Source organism: Citrus clementina, unplaced genomic scaffold (genome assembly GCF_000493195.1).
Source record: "Citrus clementina cultivar Clemenules unplaced genomic scaffold, Citrus_clementina_v1.0 scaffold_7, whole genome shotgun sequence".
NCBI classification, from domain to species: domain Eukaryota; kingdom Viridiplantae; phylum Streptophyta; class Magnoliopsida; order Sapindales; family Rutaceae; genus Citrus; species Citrus x clementina.
In genome coordinates, this window is record NW_006262075.1 from 6544815 (window position 1) to 6564700 (window position 19886).

General features: G+C 35.1%; 3 protein-coding genes and 2 pseudogenes across 3 annotated transcripts; all 5 read right to left on the reverse strand.

Annotated features, from left to right (window-relative positions):
• Positions 1–615: 615 nt before the first annotated feature.
• On the reverse strand, positions 616–2409 carry LOC18037595 (annotated as a pseudogene).
• Positions 2410–3443: 1034 nt separating this feature from the next.
• LOC18037744 (fructan 6-exohydrolase) lies at positions 3444–6061 on the reverse strand. Its single transcript, XM_024180606.1, is given in 8 exon segments — positions 3444–3795; positions 3884–3974; positions 4077–4225; positions 4227–4316; positions 4407–4565; positions 4767–5611; positions 5748–5756; positions 5890–6061. Coding segments are annotated over 8 exon segments (1530 nt in total). The 5' UTR covers positions 5897–6061; the 3' UTR covers positions 3444–3615.
• A 1055-nt stretch (positions 6062–7116) lies between these two features.
• On the reverse strand, positions 7117–10907 carry LOC112096781 (annotated as a pseudogene).
• A 1472-nt stretch (positions 10908–12379) lies between these two features.
• On the reverse strand, positions 12380–15730 carry LOC18037745 (beta-fructofuranosidase, insoluble isoenzyme CWINV1). The gene is made up of 6 exons (XM_006426485.2): positions 15520–15730; positions 15379–15387; positions 13883–14745; positions 12910–13313; positions 12717–12807; positions 12380–12616 (listed from the first exon to the last, which is right to left on the reverse strand). The coding sequence occupies exons 1-6, from the start codon at positions 15713–15715 to the stop codon at positions 12437–12439; spliced, it is 1743 nt and encodes a 580-aa protein (XP_006426548.1). The 5' UTR covers positions 15716–15730; the 3' UTR covers positions 12380–12436.
• Positions 15731–16573: 843 nt separating this feature from the next.
• On the reverse strand, positions 16574–19296 carry LOC18036645 (beta-fructofuranosidase, insoluble isoenzyme CWINV1). The gene is made up of 7 exons (XM_006426486.2): positions 19061–19296; positions 18908–18916; positions 17858–18720; positions 17602–17760; positions 17221–17462; positions 17042–17132; positions 16574–16941 (listed from the first exon to the last, which is right to left on the reverse strand). Exons 1-7 carry the CDS (start codon positions 19236–19238, stop codon positions 16762–16764), a joined length of 1722 nt encoding a protein of 573 aa, XP_006426549.1. The 5' UTR covers positions 19239–19296; the 3' UTR covers positions 16574–16761.
• Positions 19297–19886: the final 590 nt, after the last annotated feature.

Here is a 19886-nt window from a genome sequence, read left to right on the forward strand (position 1 = left end):
GAGTTACATCGTATACATACAAAACTGGAAAATTTTTCTGTTTTAACAGAATATGTGGTTATGAAAAAGAGCTGATTAAAGTGAACCACGTGAAAAAAGTGTAACGTAACTCTATTTCCACTGGATCAATCACGAATCGCACAATTTAAAAAAAGGGGGAAAAAAAAATTCTGAAATCATTTGAATGAGCCTAATAAGTAGTAGATACTTAAAAGAAATGAGTCCATCTTATTTAATAATTTTATTCATGTCAGAAATATGGTTATGGTATGTTGTACGTCGTTGCCTGCGCAGACTTGCAATCAATTTCTCTTGTTTCAATTAATTTGAACCTTCTTGATGGTCCAGGCTCTCAGGTTTTTTTTAATCAATATAAATGTCTAACTTGTAGTGATATCTGCAATATTAATCACATGCATAACATTATAATAAAAAAAGTTGCAATTAATTTCTGTAACGAGTACGAAAAGAACATTAAATTTAATAAAAGAATGTAATCTTTTTGCATATAAATTGATTATTTGAGACATTTGAAAAATGAAAATTATTTATTAACAGTCTGTTTTCTAATCACAACTTTAACACAAAAATGAAATAAAGTAACAAAAACAAGGAATAGAATCGAAATGGTGGCATCACTATTCACGTAATCAACGGGTGAGTGGGGAAGAAGAAGAGAGAGAGAGAGAGAGAGAGAGGAATGTTTTTAGCTTTGAAAGTTGAAGCAAGAAATTGATAACTTGAGAGAAAGAGAGACATCGAGAACCTGCTTTTGTCACTGCACATGAGCACTGCATATTTGTGTTGGCCTTTGAATAGTCTGAAAAACACAGCCGTGCGCTCTCGTAAATCTTCTGAAGCCAAAATCAGCAGCCCAAATGGACCTATAGAACCTTTAACTGATGCACTTTTATGGCTGCAAAGCAACTCTGGGTTGGTCCTACTTGGTTCCAGAACTTCTGCTTTCTCTAACACCGTTGTCTCAAATGAGATCTCAATATCTGCCTGCAAAAAGAAAAAAGATAAAATAGAACATAAACATATTCATAGCCAGAATACCGCTAGCTCTAAACTTAACCAACCTGTGCATTTGTGATGCCGGTGACTTTATGCAATGATACCTCATGCAGCAATTTGCTTCGAAGTTCTACTTGGTTTCCGCGCAACCTCTTCATTTCTGCAATAGCCACTGAATCAACTATTTTCCAGATTTGTCGAGCCAAAGATTTCGAGGAATTGCCTGCAAAATGAGTCCAATATATCAATTGGATGGTTTGTATTTAACATGCCTTGTCCCATTAAAGACAATACATATTGTATAATAAAGATTCAACAAGCACTATGTAATCCTGAAACAAAGTATTTACTGAACAATTATTCACTTAAAATTACCTGTAATCCCGACCAACCTTTCTTGATATCATCATCCTTACTTGATGATTCATTAACCCATCCCAATAAAATCCTCCTGTGCTTAGCATTATCATAGAAAGTCTTCGAAGCATAAAATTTGCCGTAATCATATCTTAATCCTCATTACTATCATATGTCCCAATTGTGTAACAGTCATGCAAAGTTCTAAACAAGCTTGCTTTAAGCACATGTTTAACATGTTGCTGTTTAATAATCGATGTGTCATTGACACCCTTTAGGCTATTACTAAAAACTGGGAAAAAGTCGAGGCACTCCCACATACCAGAATGTTTAGCAGAATACAGTGGCTTTTTAGCTTTAACCCAATGTATAAATCTTTGCTTTTATATAGAATTGCCAACCCTGTGTCCTTAATTTCGCTTCCTATGATCAGTCTCCATTTCTCACCAGGATCAAGCCAAGCAGTGCTTGTATCTCTAAATAAACTTGGATTAATTTTGTCGGTGGGTGAAATTAATGGATTTTTTGATGTGTTAATCCACTCTCTGAGATAAAGATCAGACAAATTTTTGGGCACAGCCAAGTTCTGCACTTATCTGTTATTTCTGTCAATTCCAGGGTACAAGATGATTGGTTTGCCTCCAGGCAGATTGTGGCAGAGCTTGACCAAGACTCATTTGATATCTGATGGCTGGATCATGTGAGATCCAGTTAATCAGATCCATTGATGTAGAGTGTCCCCACACAAGAATTTTCTTCCATATTGGACCTTTTGGATTGTGTTGGTAGAAAAAGTGATAAATTCCCTCGCAAATCATCGGTCCTGAAATTGACAGGAAAGACTTCTAGTTAATGAAACCTTAACAACAGAACACTGAACAAGAACAAGAACTATGGCTAAAATATTTAACCAAAACAACAGTGGCGAGAAAACTAAATTAAGTGCAGGAAAGAACTAACCATTGGGATCTGCATATCCAAACGCGCCATTTTTTTCCAAAAGGCGGAAACAGGGTACCAAAAATAATTTTAGAGACATAAAAATGAACAATAAGATTAACAAGAATCTATCAGACAGAGAGAGAAATACCAATAAATACCAATCATCCAATACTTTGGAGGCTAGAAATGATAACCAGATTTGTAAGGCTGATTTATAGAATTAGATTTTGATTTTTGAAGGTTTTTGTAAACCTGGTGTGAAGGTTCAAGCTCAACTGCATCATGTTCAAGCAAGAGAGAAAAGGAAAGGAGTAGACAAAGACAAGAGCTGGCCATTTTGTGGTAGCTGCTTGATAGGTTTTTTCAGAAGAAGAAACATATACAAGCTATTTATATTTGTTCATAGATCGATGAAAAATGAATGAGAAAGCTTATATTATAAAGATTCGGTGAGAATTTCACCTTTTCGTAAATGGGATCTTGTTAACGTGTGGCCTGAGATTACATCCTAAAGAAGATTATTACCACAATGAATTTGGTAAAAAGATTTTTTTTTTTTTTAAATGTTCATGGTATGGATGGTGTCAATTTCAATCAGGCTTTTGTCAGGTCCCTGTTCTTTTCTAGTTATTTACTTGTAAAAATCTGATTAAAAAAAAAATTATCTTTAGTCTAAGACGTCAAGATAATCTAATAGAAAAATTGTCAGTTTTTAACAGGTTTCCATATTTTCAAAGTTTTAATTGGGTAAAAATATTTCCGTGTGTGTTCTGCATTGAAGTATTGGCAGTAGTAATGTCTAATGATCTTTCAAAAATTTAGCAATGAAGAGAGATTCAGTTAATCTCTTTTCTCAGATACATCCAAGATGATGAGCAGGAGAAAATCAGAGGTTTTCTGATGAGAGGTAGAATTAGAAACCCCAGGTTACTGCATGGGGTATTTTTATGATTGTTCAGGTTTTACTTTTGCAATTTTCATATTAAATCAAAGCTTTATATCTTTCTTCTTTTTTTTTTTCATGTTTCCTTATTTTGGTGATTTGCAACATGAGTCTCATATCTGTAATTAGACTATGTTCACCAAGGAAATATATGACATGGTTTGGCTATTTCATTGATAAGGCTTAAGAGGACTCACCACCGAGAGAGCAAGTAACAACATGATTTAGATAAGAAAAATAGTAAAGAAAAAACAATTGTATATTTCTAAATATTTGTTTATTGTAGGAATATATGTAATCGCATGTCATTTCTTCTTTCTGTCGTCTTCAAACGCGTGGTGTTCTCTTTCTCTTGCTCAATTTATTTGAGCTTTCTTCATGCTCCAGGCTCTCAGGCTCGTAATGTTTACCTTCTCAGTTCCATTGTTGAAAGCATACAAGTGAGCCTTGTCATGAATTGCCAAGGTTGGATAAATTCTAGCTGTGATACAAGCTTTGCCGCCTCCACCAAAGCTTTCGACTATAGAGCGATCAATCTATATATAAACAACCAAATCATCAAAACTGCTTGTATTGTTCATGGTCAACTAATAGATTCTCATATGTTAATTAATAGCAACTCACCAGACTTCTTATCGATAACTTCTCATGAACTGGATCCAGATCCAGAAATGCTCCATAGCTGGTCTTATCATTATCGTCATTTATGGAAGACCTATTAAACCAAAAATAAGAGGAGAGATGGGTAAAAGATATAACTTGCGGCAAGAAATTTATTAGAGCTTGAGTGAGAGAGAGAAAAAACGGTCATTAATACCTGCTTTGATCACTGCACATGAGCACTATATGTCTGTCCTGCCCTTTGAATATTCTGAAGAATACTGCTGTATACTCTTGCAAGCCATTTGAAGCCAAAACTAGCAGCCCAAATGGACCTAGAGCACCTTTAACTGATGCACCCCTTTTGGCTACAGAGAAATTGCGGGTTGGTCCAAATTGAGTCCAGCACTTCCGCTTTCTCAAAAGCAGTTGTCTGAAATGAGATCTCAACATCTGCCTGTAAAATAAATGGATAGTAAAGATTTAAAAACCCCTTATGCCCTTAATTTGGCAGTTGCCTATTACTTTAATTGAAGCAAGAACTAACCTGTGCAGCTGTGATACCAGTTATTCCAACCATTGATCCTCTCTCCAGCAATTTGGCCGGCCATTTAACTTGGTTACCACGAAGCTTTTCGATTTCAGAAATAGGCCATTGCATCAGTTGTCTCCCAGATTTATCAAGCCAGAGGTTCCTAGGAGTTGCCTGAAAAATGAGTCCAAGAAAAGATGGTTAATGATTGATGGCTTGCCACTAAAACAACTAAATGATTTATTTTAACAGATTTCTTACTAAAGTGTTACTGATACTATAGTTTCCATATGCTATTATATTAATCAAGATCTTCAAAATTAAGTCGGAACTTGGAAAAATATTCAGTTAAACAATAATTATTCACCAATTTACCTGTAATCCAGCCCAACCCTTCTTGAGATTATCACTGCGAGTAGATGACTCATTAATCCATCCCCACAAAATCCGCCTGTTCTTAGCACTATCAAAGAAAGTCTTAGAAGCATAAAATTTTCCATAGTCATATCTTAATCCAGAATTATCATCGAAGGAACCCTCTTCTGCAATGTGTGTATCTGTGGTAATGTTGTACGTCCCAATTGTGTAATAGTCCTGCTGATAATTACTTAAGCTTACCTTAAGCACATGTTTAATGTTCGGTCCAATAACCGATGTATCAACACCCTTTGGGCTCTTGGTGGAAACAGGAAAAAAATCTGGACACTCCCACATTCCGGATTGGTTTGTAGAATATAAAGATTGTTCAGCCTTAGTCCAATTTACAAAATCTTTGCTTCTATACAGAATAGCTAGCCCCGTGTCATTTATTTTGCTTCCAATGATCACTCTCCATATCTTATCGGGACCTATCCAAGCTGTGGTTGGGTCTCTAAACGAACCTGGATCAATTTGGTCAGCTGGAACCATTAATGGATTTTCTGGTGGCTTAATCCATTCCTTAAGGTAAGGGTCAGATAAATTTTTCGGCACAGCCAAATTCTGCACTTGTTTATTGCCAGCATCAATTCCAGTATATAAGACAGCGGGGTTACCCCCAGGAAGGATTGTGACAGAACCTGACCAGCAACTATTGGCATCGAATGGCTGTGATGGATAGATGGCTGCATCATGTGGTGTCCAGTTAACCATATCCGTTGACGTAGAGTGTCCCCATACAACCGTGTCCCACAGCTTGTATTGATAAAAGAAGTGATAAATTCCCTTGTAAATCATAGACCCTGAAGAAATTTACACTACACCATTACATTATTTCGACCATTATAGATTGATTATTTCTCAACCAAATTAGGATGAAACATATAGACCAAGACAAAATGGCAACAACAACTACCAGAAAAGCAGAGAAGTACTAACCGTTGGGATCTGCATATGCAAACACACCCATTTGTCCAGGCCGTAATCAGAACATGAGACCAAACAAATGTTAGAGACACAAGTAAGGAAGTAAAGATTAAAAATTCAAAACGAGATAAGACAGAAATGAAAAAAGATTTACCATTCATCCAGCTACTAGGAGGCTGGAAATGATAGCCGGTTCGATAAGGTTGACTGGTGATAGAAGAAGAAAAAGATTGACACGTTTGAAGGGTTCTGTAAACGTGTTGTGATGCTTCAAGCTTGACAAAAACATGGCCTAGAAAGAGAGCAAAGAAAATGAACAGACAGATAGAAGAATAGCCCATGGTTTGTTAATGAGAAATGCAAAACGCAGACTGCATGTCTTATAGAACGCGTTGTGCTTTGAAAAGTCGACAGAGAACTGACCTTTACTTTTATAAGTCTTTATGATAGATTTTACACGTTACGTGCTATATGGTGTGAATTTCTATGTTTTAACAAAATCCATACCAATCCTTACAAAGAATTGTATATATATATATATTTTGCTTATGTTTGATTTCTCAGCAACTCTGGAGTCCAGATTTTGACAAAATCTTGATGTCCATTTGCAGGAATACTGTGCAGAAATTTTTTGTGCTTCTGTAATGTTGAGTATGAACTACAAATTAGTTATATAGTCAAGTGCGACAGGTCGGTTGAAGACTTGTCAGTACTATGACATGTCGGTTGGAGTCCCTGAGAAGGCTATATGACAAAGATATTTTGTCCTCTGTGTGTACAAGGAAGACATGTGACTTCGCATGTGATTCACTTAAAGGAGACGACAGCTTGAGCTGCCGTTTCATCACTTAGAATAAACAAGATGAAGACACGTGGCCAGGAGGCTGATCAGAAGTCAGTTAAGGCTGTTAACCTGTGCGGGAAGCTGCTGGACTTTATCACTGAACACAGGGGAAGCATGCTGGTGATTGGGAGACCTTTTCTGATCGAACATTGCTTATATATATAGCTCGGTACCTTGGAATACTGATATGTGTGTTAGTCGTAATCTTCTCTAAAGAACTTGTACTCTGTCGACACTCATTCAATAAGCTTGGATTCACCTTTTTCACAGTGGGCGTAGGCTTCCATAGCCGAACCACTATAAGTTTCCTCTGTGTTGTTCTTTCTGTTCTTTGATTCTTTCTTTGATTTTCTTTGGTTGTTAAGATTGTTTAAGCGTTCATTCAACTGAGTACTGATCATCTACAATTTTAGATACAAGAACCTTTCTTGAGTGGATCTTGGTGAGCCATTATCAGTTCTTTACTGGTATTTGGTTTGACATGTAATACATTTTCGAGAAAGAGAATAACACATATAAGTTAAGAATAGAGTGAGAAGAAATGAGAAATGATCCTCTTTTTGTCTAAAATAGTTTTTACTGCTTAATCCTTCACTGTATAATCTTCATTGCAGCTATTTTGTTTTAATTAATTTGGGCTCTCTCCATGCTCCAGCCACTAAGAGTTGTGATTTTTACACCTTCAGTTTCCGCAGTTAAAAGCATATCGTTGTGCCCTATCATCAGTTGCCAAGATTGGGTAAACCCTGGCTGTGATACAAGCTTTGCCTCCAACACCAAAGCTCTCAACAGTAGAGTGATTAATCTGCCAAAAATGGTTATCATGAAATGGGTTAAAGCAAAAATCTATAAATGTGTCAAAGGAGAAAGGAATTGGCAAATAGAGCACAACTGCAGAACAGTTAGAACATAATTTTGCTCCTTGATACATGCTCCTTTATACACGGCTCATTTACGCCCACAATTAGCCCTCAGTCTGCACCGGATTTATAGCAATTATTTTTAAATTCTTTTCTTTCCAGTTTTTTGTATAGCAATTAAGTTCTTTCAATTTCCAGTTCGTAGGCTTGTGTATAGAGCTTGTTCTGTAACTTGGAAAATTAATAAGAGAAATTATTTATTCTCTATATTCTTTCATCTACCTTAGTGTCTGCTGCATACTGTAGATTTGTCTGTTTTGGTTCTTAATCTCTGTGTATTTTTAACTTTGTATAACCAACAAAAATTGGCCATATTTTACGGCAATGTTAATATCAACTCACCAAACTCCCCCGTGACAGTTTCTCGTGAACTGGGTCCACATTCAGAAAAGTCCCATTAGTGGTCTTATCTTTGTCAATTGTCATTGTCCAAGGATGACCTGTTACCAAAAGTAAAAATTAAAATATAATGACAGCAAAGAAGAGTTGGAAAACATGAAGTTTGATACGGAATTTAGAAAGTGGAAGAGAGGAAGTGAAGAAGCTGCTTTGGTCGCTGCACGTAAGCACTTCATAATTGTTTTGGCCTCTGAATATTCTGGAAAACACAGCCGTGCACTCTTTTTAAGCCGTTTGAAGCCAAAACTTGCAAACCAAATGGACCTAAGGCTCCATTAACTGATGCACCTTTCGGCTACAGAGCAACTGTGGATTGGTCCAACTGGAGTCCGGCATTTCTGCTTTCTCCAAATCTGTTATCTCAAACGAAATCTCAACATCTGCCTGCAAAACACAGAAAATATAATAGGTAGGATGTGGTGGTGGATCAAAATTAAGGGTGTCAGTTAGTTTTTGTGTTGGATATCTAGTATGCTAGGCCTAGCGTCACAACACCATTGTCAGTGGCGGATCTACAGCTGATCTGGTCCAGAAAAAATCATTTAAACCTCTTATATTTTGATTAATTTTATATAACGACAGAGTTTTATTTTAGTTTCATATATATATATATATCCCTAATTCAGTTACCTTTATGTTTTCATCAATTTCATATAACAACAGAATTTTTATTTTATTTTCAAATATGTCCCTAATTCAATTATATGTTTTTTTTCCAATTGAAATTAATGACTTATTTTATAAAATGATTAAATTATATATTTATTGAATAGATTAAAAACATTAGGGGTCTAAAATGTTATCATTGCTTTAATTTATTTTTAAAAATTTTAATTGAAAAAAGTATGTCAATGTAATATAACATCGTCTCTAATATTAAAAGTACTAAAAAAAATAAAAGTAATAATTATTAACATTTCCAAAAGAAATTTATGTGAATTTTGAGATTTTATTTATTAGTTACATTGACTAAGATGACAAGTTAGAAAATAAAATTTATGTATTTTGAGGAGATTTTGATTGAAGAATCATCAGCATCTAGTTTTTAAAAAAGAGTCAGAGTGACTGACAAAGAAATTACAGTACCAAATACTTTTTTGCTGGGTTAAATTTAATTTATTATTGAAGTTTTTGACTAACAATATTTTTATAATTTAAAAAGGTAAATAGATTTTAATTGTTTAATTTATTTAAGCCTCAAAATTAAGTACTTTTCAAATATAAAAGTTCTACTTGTAATTTTTAATTGATTATAATTACATGCATTGATTTATTCTAACTTGAAACTCTTAATTGATTCATTAATTCTTATATAATTACATGTTATTATAGGTTGTAATTTCAGATTTCATGATTAAAAAATAGTATTTTTATATTTAAATTATCTTTTGTTTTTTACAATTTTTATATAATTTTTTGTTTAAAAAACATATTTATAAGGTTTTTCATGTCTCCTTTATTTAATGTACTTCTTTTTACTCATGAATGTTTATACTCACTTTAAAATATAAAATTATCTTTTGTTTAGGTCAGGGTAATACAAACTCCTGAATCTGCTCCTGACCATTATTATACTAAGCGTAGACCAACCTATACAGGCTTTTGTGATACCAGTAATTTCAAGCAATGATCCTCCTTCCAGAAATTTGTTGGGAAATTTTGCTTCGTTCCCACGAAGCCTTTCAATTTCCGCTATAGGCCACTGAATCAGTTGTTCTCCGGATTCGCCTAGCCAAAGACTCCTAGGAATCCCTGCAAAATGAGCTCAAGAAACGTGTCTGAATGACTTAAAGATGACGGGCCACTTGGCCAAATGAATGCATAGTTTAAAAATTTCTCAGTCGACCGAATATTAAATTATTGCTTGCTAATTCTATGCTATTATATATATTAATCAAGGGCCTTTGTTTGACTTTGTTACGCTGACCACATGCTTGCAACAAACTCACTGAAAGAATGATTATTATTAAATTACCTGTAATCCAGACCATCCCTTGTTGACATCATCATTCTGAATACATGATTCATTAATCCATCCCCACAAAATTCGCCGGTTCTTAGCACTATCAAAGAAAGTCTTTGAAGCATAGAATTGGCCATAATCATATCTTAATCCCGAAACACCCTTCATTGAACCCTCCTCTGGAATGTACTTATCTGTTGTAACATTATAAGTACCAATAGTGTAACTGTCAGAAAATGTTTATTCAAAGCTAACCTTGAGAACATGCTCAATGTTTGGTCCAATAGCCGATGTGTCGACACCGTTTAGGCTATTAGTATAAACCCGAAAAAGATCCGGACACTCCCACATTCCAGTTTGGCTGACAGAGTAGAGTGGATTTTGCAACTTTAACCCAATGTACAAAATCTTTGCTTCTATACAGAACTGCCAACCCTTGGTCCATAATTTGGCTCCCCATGATCATTCTCCATCTTATCAGGACCAAGCCAAGCAGTGGTTGGATCTCTGAATAAGCTTGGTCCATTTCGTTCAGTGCGCAAGATTAATGGATTCTTTTGGTGACTTAACCCATTCTCTAAGCTAAAGGTCAGATAAATTTTTGGGCACAGCCAAGTTCTGCACTTGTCTGTTTTCTAGGTCCATTCCAGTATATTAGATGGCTGGCTTTGCCTCCGGGCAGGATTGTGGCAGAACCAGACTAGCAAGCATTGATATCAACAGGCTGTGATAGATAGATGGCTTGATCATGTGAGGTCCAGTTAATGAGATCTACACTTCTTAATAAATCTAGGAGAAGAATTCAAAAGCTTTTATGAGACGTTAATTCATTTTTTGGCAATCAAATTTCAATATTGCAGCATCAGCACACTATTATACACTTCTGAAACATCACAACTGAACATTTGAGTTATTTCACGTGGATTATTTATTATTAAAGTTGAGATAAAATGTATATCCAGGAAAAAAATTTTAATATGTAACTAGCTAGAAAAGAGGGGGGGGGGGGGGGACCAACCATTCGGATATGAACTCCATATTTCCATTTGTGCATGCGAAAACATTACATTTTCGAAAATATAGGAAAAACAAAAAAGTTATCAGCTGAAGCAAATGTGTGAGATATAAACAACCAGATTAAGAAAGAAAGAAAAATGAAATACCATTGAGCCAGTTCTGAAGAGGCTGAAAATGATAACCAGTTCTATAAGGTTGACTTGTGGAAGTAGATCCAGAAGTTTGAAGGAATGAAACAGAGAAAAGAAAAATAATGAACAGATAGAAGCAGTGGCCACATCCATGTATGCTTGTTTTGCTTGAGAAGAGAATGATATGCAAGCCATGTTATGTACGAGAATTTGTAAGCACTTTTCAAGCCATTACGTATTTGGTCAAATTGATATATTACAGTTACAAGATGCCGTGTGTGATTTTCCGCTTCACATTTCGGAAAGTCATAAGTCGATCGCGTGTTTATTCTTATTTTTCCTGGAAACACTAAGGCAAAAAATATAACTCTTCCCCTGCAGCTTGGATTAAAGTATAGATTTTCAAACACCTTCATAGCTCTCCATATTATGTTATTAAGTTTATGTTGACTCTTAACGGTTCATAAGTGTTTTTTTTTTTATGATAGTAAATATTGAAATATTGATTTCTAAATTCTAAGTGTTCTTATTTTTTAACTGTTTAAATTGAAAGTCCATAAGAGTGTGACTGAGTGATTTTCAAGTAACTTTATTTTATTAATCACCTAAATTTAAATTTTAGAGAGTTGATAGAATAAAAAATATATTTAGATTTTGTCCATAAAAAAAAAAGACTGTTTAAATTGATGGTGTATATAAAGCCTTTGAAAAGGTTTGAACTTCAAAAGAATTTCAAGTGCTGGCCTAAGAATTTTTGTATTTTAGTCAAATAAGTCCAGATCAGGTTTGAGATTTAAGCAGATAAGTCCTCATACGTGCAACGTACGTGAGTCACTTATTCTGACCAGGTCAAACTTCAGTTAATTTTGTTGGAATAAGCGTGAAAGCTCTTCTGGGCTCAACTCGGATACAAAAGGCTGATAAAGAGCGTCGTAACTTGAGGGATCCTACTGTGCCATTAGGGAGAGGCTTCTGCTAGAACTTGTTTTCTGTAAAGTGATTGACAGTTTTGTAACCTTGAGTTGTAAAAATTACAAAAGCAGTCGATTTGTTTCTTGGATGGAAGTAGACGACGAGGTGGCTCCCATCAAAATCCTGTGTTTTGTTCTGTTCTTATTTGATCTATTTATTTGCTTTTTTTATTATTTTTTTTAAATAGCATTATTTTGCACCGATTATTCAACATTCAGAAACTGCTGTTCAAAGATGAATCCCTAATATGAAGAATAACACATATTAGATGGGAAACCATATACTAATAACAAAAACAATAAAACTAGAAAACGTTTTCTTTTTTCTTTTTCTTTTTGGTTTTATTGATAAAACCAATAATTACATTTACAAGGAATCAACAATTAATTAGCAACAAAAACAAAATTTTGCTGCAGCATTTCATTCAGTACAAACTTGTCCACTCCTTTCATTCTTCAACTAATTTGAGCCTTCTTCATGCTCCATGCACTCAGAGTTGAAATCGTGACAGCCTCAGTTGCATTGTTGAAGGCATACAAGCGAGCCTTATCTTCAATTGCCGTGATTGGATAAACTCTGGCTGTGATGCAAGCTCTGCCACTCCCACCAAAGCTTTCAACTATGGAGTGATCAATCTGTAAAACATGTGAAACTCAGATAGATTCCAGTAATTAAAATTGCTGATGCAGAAAATAATTTTACAGCATGTTCTCATTATATATGATTTTAACTCACCAAGCTCCTTAGAGACAGTTTGTCTTTAATAGGATCCACATCCACAAAAGCACCATAAGTGGTTTTATCATTATCCTCATTCAAGGAAGACCTGTGCAATTAGAAAGAAAATCAGAAAAATAGACTTAATAAAAAAGAAAAAAATTCAAAACACATACAATATATGAAGTTGTGCAAGAAATTGAAAATTGACCTGCTTTGGTCACTGCACATTAGGACAACAGGTTTGTTGTCAGCCTTCTTGAATACTCTAAAGAAAACAGATGTGTACTCTTGGGAGTCACTTGAAGCCAAAACTCTCAGCCCAAATGGACCGAGACCACCTCTCACTGAGGCATTCTTTGTGTTGCAAAGCCACTGAGCATGAGTCCATCTTGGCCTATACTCTTCAGCTTTGCTGATGTCGGTTATCTCAAAAGTAATCTCAACATCTGCCTGCGCAGCTGTAACGCCGGTAACTTCATGCAGTTCTCCTGCCTCGAGTCGTTTGTCAAACACATTTATCGGCGGGCTACTGCGAAGCTGTTCGAGTTCACTAACTGGCCATTGCACCAGTTGTTTCCCGGACCCATCGAGATAAATATTCCTAGGGATTGCCTGCAAAATGAATCCAGATAAAGTGTCTCTAACAATCAATGATCTTACAACTCACCAAGTTCATAGTTAGTTGCCAAATGTCAACAATTGCAAGCAGTGGCGAAATGAGGACTTTGGTTCAACAGGCTTATAATGAAGAAACCACGTATTTAAGTAGGGCTATCAGGTTCGGTTTGCTTTTAGAAAACCGAACCGAACCGAACCGAGTTCATTCATTTCAAAGCAATCTGAACAGAACAGACCCAAACAGGGGGCCAAAAAAATAAAAATTCATATAATAGTCATTATGCTTGTTAAACTATATATTTAGATCGAAAACTAAATTTCTTTGGATTGAAAATTTTAAACTAAAAATTGAAATCCTATACTTGAGTAGACCAAAATAAAAATTTTGTAAATTAAATGGGGGAAAACATTATTTTTTTAGAAAAAAAAGGTAAATTTTAAATAAGACCCTTTTAAAATTTTTCAACTTGAGTGATTTATTCCATCGAGACCACAATATAAGTTCATTTATACGTGTTTGAAACGGAGACCTACATAAATGCAGTGAATAATCATTAAATTACCTGAACTCCGGCCCAACCCTTCTTGATATCATCAGCCACACTTTGTGATTCATTAATCCAACCCCACAAAATCCTCCTGCTCTTGGCACTATCAAAGAAAGTCTTAGAAGCGTAAAATTTTCCATAGTCATACTTCAATCCCGCATCACCATCAATCAATCCCTTATCTGGGGTATATTTATCAGTAGTATAGTTATAGGAACCAATTGTGTAATAATCATGCTTGGTGTCATCCAAGCTTATCTTAAGCACATGCTTCACATTTGGTCCAAGAGTTGATGTATCGAGACCACAGTGACTGTTAGGAGCCACCGGGTAAAAATCTACACACTCCCACATTCCTGTGTGCCTGGCAGCATGCAAGGGGCGTTTAGCCTTAACCCAGTTCAAGAAATCTTTGCTTTTGTACAGAATTGCGAACCCCAAGTCATTAATTTTGCTGCCAATGGCCACTCTCCAAATATTATCAGGACCTTGCCAAGCAGTTGTTGGGTCTCTGAATGAGCTAGCGTTGATGTTATTTACGTTATCTGGTGCCATCAATGGATTTTTATCTGACTTAACCCACTCTTTAAGATAAGGGTCTGATAAATCTTTGGGGTAAGCTATGTTTTGCACTTGTTTCTTATCAGGGTCAATTCCAGTGTACAATATGACAGGTTTTTCTCCAGGGAGAATTGTGGCAGAACCCGACCAGCAGCCATTGACATCAGATTTCTGTGACGGGAAGATGGCCGGTGGATGTGGGAACCAGTTAATCAGATCCCTTGATGTTGAGTGAGCCCACACAATGTTGCCCCACACTGCTCCTTTTGGATTGTATTGGTAGAATAGGTGATAAATTCCCTTGTAAATCATAGGACCTGAAATTTATATCTCATTACAATACTTGTAACTTGAATGGTAACTAGGAAAAAAAAAATCTAACAAAGAGCCAGGGAAAGACCAATTCCAAGCTTTAATGAGACATCAACTCATCATTTTGGCAATTGAATTTCAGTCCAAACTTCAAGTATCAGCAGAATGGCAAAGCGGAAAACGAAAAGGCACTATTGAAACTCTGAGTCTCAAAGAAAATTCTGAAATTTTAATGCCCTATTTATACCAAGACCCCAAGAATCCGAAATTAACAGAATAAGCTCGGATTATTATTACATGAAAAAAAAAACCTATAAACCATAATAACAATAAACGAAACAAATTACACTTGAATTTAACAACAAGAATCACTTATGATATATAAAATGATTTAGATAAAGATACGCATATTTGACTATCTAAATAATACAATTTTATTGACTTCTTTTAGAGCTTTAAAATATTACATTATGAGCAAATATCTTAAACCATAAATAACATCTGCTCATATACTCGTAATATTTAGTATTATACATATCTATGATTTTAGATTTGATTATTTCTTACAATTGAGAGAAAATATATAGTTAAGAAACCAATTTGACAACTAGGTAGAGCAAGAGCAAAAAAGTACTAACCATTGGGATCTGCATAACATAATTGTCCACGCCAGAATGATCAGAGGTTCAAATAAAAAAAAAATGTTAGAGATAACAAGTCGATTAAAAAAAGTAATGGAAATTAGAAAAAGAAAAATTAAATCGGTGGAAGAAAATTACCATTGATCCAATGCCATGGAGGCTGAAAATGGTAACCTGTTCTGTAAGGTTGAAATCTATAATCCCATGGCGTTTTAGTTTCATTTTGAGGAGTTTGAAGTCTGCTGTAAATGTGATGTGTTGCTTCAAGTTCCACAATTCCATGGCCAAATAAAACAGTAAATAAAAGAAGTAAACATAAAGAAAACTTGGCCATGTTTGTGGAACCAGTATATATAACAAATATTGCTTCTGATTAAAGAATACGAACATGTATTTATACTAAAATCTGGTCAAGATTGAGCCGAATTATTAGCTGAGACACTTATGGACTGCCTTGCATTAAGGATTTATACTAAAATTTGAGTTATCTTAAATCCTTAAAAGTACCACAAATAAGATTGGGTAAACTAAAATTGTCTATGATTAGAAATTTTATATTCTATTTTCGAAAGCAAATTGTCTATGTATTAATAGGTTCCGTTATCTAATAAGACTTTTTGCAAGTGCTCATTGTCAACACATTGTTACTTACAACTGTTACAAGTAAATACATGTTGAAATGAAAATATATGCCCTGTTGTTTATTGGCTTTTAGGCATGGTTAAATGAGTCAGCCTTATAGTCTTCTTGGGAAGATTGAAGTTTTTCGTTACTTTTTAAAAGGGTAATTTTTAAAAACCTCCCCTGAGGTTTGAAGCTGTTGCAAGTAAATGGTAAAAATCATTTTATTTGTAAAAGGCCCCCTACTGTTAGTTAAAATTTTCATTAACTAACTGTTGATTTTAAAAAGATAATATTACCCCCAATAATAGTTTACCCCCAATAATAGTTAGAAATGGGATTCTGTAAGAACAAATTTCTTTGTAATTAGTTAGAAAAAACAAAAATATGCGCTAATTTATTTGATTTTTTTAATTGAAATTGAGAGATTAAAGCATGCATGCATGCATCTGCACAAATTCTCAGTCTTTAGAGCCCACTGCGTGAGCTGGAGCAACAGTTTCTGTAAAACTTATTTTAATTAATATTCTTTATTGGGAGCCTACAAACAAGCTGAATAACAACAAGAGTATTCAATGGGAATAGAAATACACTTTTACTCTAATTATAAACATATTTTAGAAAAAAAGGTACTCTGCAGAAAAAACAAATGACCCTTTTGCTTGTTACATAATGGCTTACTCGCAAGAATCTGTTAACTGAATCTGTCACTAGTTGCTTCTATTTGTCTTCTTCCAACTCCTGCACCCTTTTCTTATTTTAATAAAGTTGAGCTTTCTTCATACTCCAGGCACTCAGGCCGTTGATTTTGACATTCTCAGTGCCATTATTGAATGCATACAAGTGGGCATAATCATCAATTGCCAAAGTTGGATACACTCTAGCTGTGATGCAGGCTTTGCCTCCAACACCAAAGCTCTCCACTATTGAATGATCAATCTGTAAGAGGAACGTACCATAAAATGCGTTACAAAATTTTCAGACACTATTGAAAATGGTTGACAATTTGCTTGTAGTGGGAATGTTATGGTTAACTCACCAGACTCCTTAACGACAGCTTTTCATAAACTGGGTCCACATTCAGAAAAGCGCCATAAGTGGTCTTATCATTATCACTATTCAAGGAAGACCTGTCATAATAAAACAAGAAAAAGAGTTTGAAAACATGATGTTGGGTGTGAAATTGATGATATGTTGAAAGAGAAAAATTGTAAAGACCTGCTTTGGTCACTGCACATAAGCACCACAAACTTCTTGTCTTCGCCTTTGAATATTCTGAAAAACACTGCTGTGTATTCTTTCAAATCTTTTGAAGCCAAAGCGAGCAGCCCGAATGGACCAAGAGCGCCTTTAACTGATGCACCCTTTTGGCTACAAATCAACTGTGGATTGGTCCACCCTGGGTCCAGCTTTTCTGCCTTCTTAAAATCACTTACATCAAATGAAATCTCAACATCTGCCTGTAATACAAAAACAACCAAAGTTGAATTTTGGGACTTTAGCGTAGTGGGTTAGGACATATTATTGATACTTGGCAAAAACCCAAATATGCCTTCTTTTATTCATTACCAATTTACTTGCATATAAACATGAACTAACCTGAGCAGCAGTAACGCCAGTAACTTCAATCACAGATCCTCCCTTCAGCAATTTGCTAGGCACTTGCACTTGGTTTACACGTAACTTTTCGATTTCAACAACAGGCCATTGGACCAAATGTTTGCCAGATTTATCTAACCAAAGTTTCCTGGGAATTGCCTGCAAATTTAGTCCAAAGCAAGAGTTTTTAAATTGTAGACTTCATATGCTAGTCAACATTTCCAACTTAGTTAAGCAATATTCAATACCAAATTACCTGTATTCCAGCCCAGCCCTTCTTGACATCATCATTAACACTTGATGACTCATTAACCCAACCCCACAAAACCCTCCTGTTCTTGGCACTATCAAAGAAAGTCTTGGAAGCATAATATTTTCCGTAATCAAATCTCAATCCTGAATCACTCTCCACGGAACCCTCATCCGGAACATATCTATCTTTAGCAGTGCTATATGTTCCAACTGTGTAATATTCATGCTTAGTATCATCCAAGCTAACCTTAAGCACATGCTTAGTGTTGGGTCCCATATCCGATGTATCAAGACCATTTAGGCCATAAGTAGAAACAGGGAAAAAATCAGGACACTCCCACATTCCTGTGCCTTTAACAGAATGTAAAGGGTGTTTAGCCTTAATCCAATGCAGAAAATCTTTGCTTCTGTACAAAATTGCTAACCCTTTTCTGTTAATTTTGCTGCCGATGATCACTCTCCATCTCTTATCAGGGCCAAGCCATGCTGTGGTTGGGTCTCTGAATGAGCTTGTATTGATTTGATTCATGGCATCAGGTGCCATCAATGGATTTTTTGGTGACTTAACCCATTCCCTAAGGTAAGGATCAGATAAGTTTTTCGGCACGGCCAGGTTTTGGACCTGTCGGTTATGTGGATCAATTCCAGTGTAAAAAATGGCTGGTTTTTCTCCAGGCAGGATTGTGGCTGAACCCGACCAGCAACCGTTGATATCGGACTGCTGTGATGGGTAGATGGCTGGATCATGTGGGATCCAGTTAATCAGGTCCTTTGATGTAGAGTGAGCCCATACAATGTTGCCCCATACTGCTCCTTTTGGGTTGTATTGGTAGAACAGGTGATAAATTCCTTTGTAAATCATAACACCTAAAGGTATGTACACCCATTACAACAATGGAGTTTTCATAAGCCAACTTTGAATTAAGAAAAGATATATCTAGCTAAAAAATGAACGTCCGTTTGTGTATATAAGATCAATTATTTCTCAAAAAGAAAAAAATAAAGATAATTATGACAAGTAGAAGAATGATTATCAGGAAACTAATTTACTTACCATTGGGATCTGCATATATATCCAAATAATGACACCAAAATTTTTCCATTGCCACAGTCATGACAAAAACCAGAGACGAAAAAGACAACTGTTAGGAGATATAAGGAAGAAATGAAGAGTTGAGAAAGAGAGGGAAAAATGAAAAGGAATTACCATTGATCCAATTCTTGGGAGGCTGGAAATGGTAGCCAGTCCTGTAAGGTTGATTAGGTGAAGTAGATTGAGAAGTTTGAAGGTTTCTGTAAACATGGTGAGAAGCTTGGAGCTCAACAACACCATGGCCAAGAAAGAGAGCAAAGAAAAGGAATAAACTGAGATAAAAATTGGCCATGATGCTGTGGCCTGCAAGGTCGGTATTGGATGAGAAGACCAGCACAATGCAGGCTCTATTTATATAGAAAAATCCAGAGTTGTTGTTTGAAAAAATTGGAAATGGATAAAATATATTTAATACCATGTGATCCCATTGGTCAATGAAGCTGATCTGCTAGCAGAAAGTTGAAAAGTTTAGAAGAATCAAAATGGTTTTGAGTGAGAAAGATCTCAGAAGCCGTGAGTTTCACTTCGCAGAAACAAGCAAGTCAGAAAGTCAATATGCATTTTTATTAATTTCTTCGGTGTGTATATACAATCTAGCGATGTCCGAGAGAAATAAATCTAATTTAGTGTTTTACACTATCCTTAATCATTTTATAATGATGAAAATTATTTGACTATATCATAAAAACTTTGAATCCCTAAAAATTTGATGCAAAAACTTTTATAAGTACACAAGTCTGCGTTTTAAAAATTTGATTTGGAAAAAAATTATCTTACCTTAAAAGAAAAAAAATATTTTGACACAAAATGTATAAATCTCAACTTTTTAGAATAGAAAAGAGTAAAGAAGTGCCTATCTTCATATTTTAAAATTTTCATATATTTTGGAAAAAGACTTTGGAAAATTTACACCAATAGTCATAAAAATTTTGGCTTTTTT

Bases quoted from the DNA above. Each gene is read 5' to 3' on its own strand.
- LOC18037745 (XM_006426485.2), bottom strand. From the start codon at position 15,715: ATGGCCAAGTTTTCTTTATGTTTACTTCTTTTATTTACTGTTTTATTT. The intron at 12,808-12,909 runs GTCAATTTTCAA...CTAATTGCACAG, and splicing joins ATGTGCAGTGACCAAAGCAG to GTCTTCCTTGAATGAGGATA. The intron at 12,617-12,716 runs GTGAGTTAAAAT...CATGTTTTACAG, and splicing joins AACTGTCTCTAAGGAGCTTG to ATTGATCACTCCATAGTTGA.
- LOC18036645 (XM_006426486.2), bottom strand. From the start codon at position 19,238: ATGGCCAATTTTTATCTCAGTTTATTCCTTTTCTTTGCTCTCTTTCTT. The intron at 17,463-17,601 runs GTTAGTTCATGT...TTTGTATTACAG, and splicing joins CTGGCGTTACTGCTGCTCAG to GCAGATGTTGAGATTTCATT. The intron at 17,133-17,220 runs GTCTTTACAATT...TTATTATGACAG, and splicing joins ATGTGCAGTGACCAAAGCAG to GTCTTCCTTGAATAGTGATA.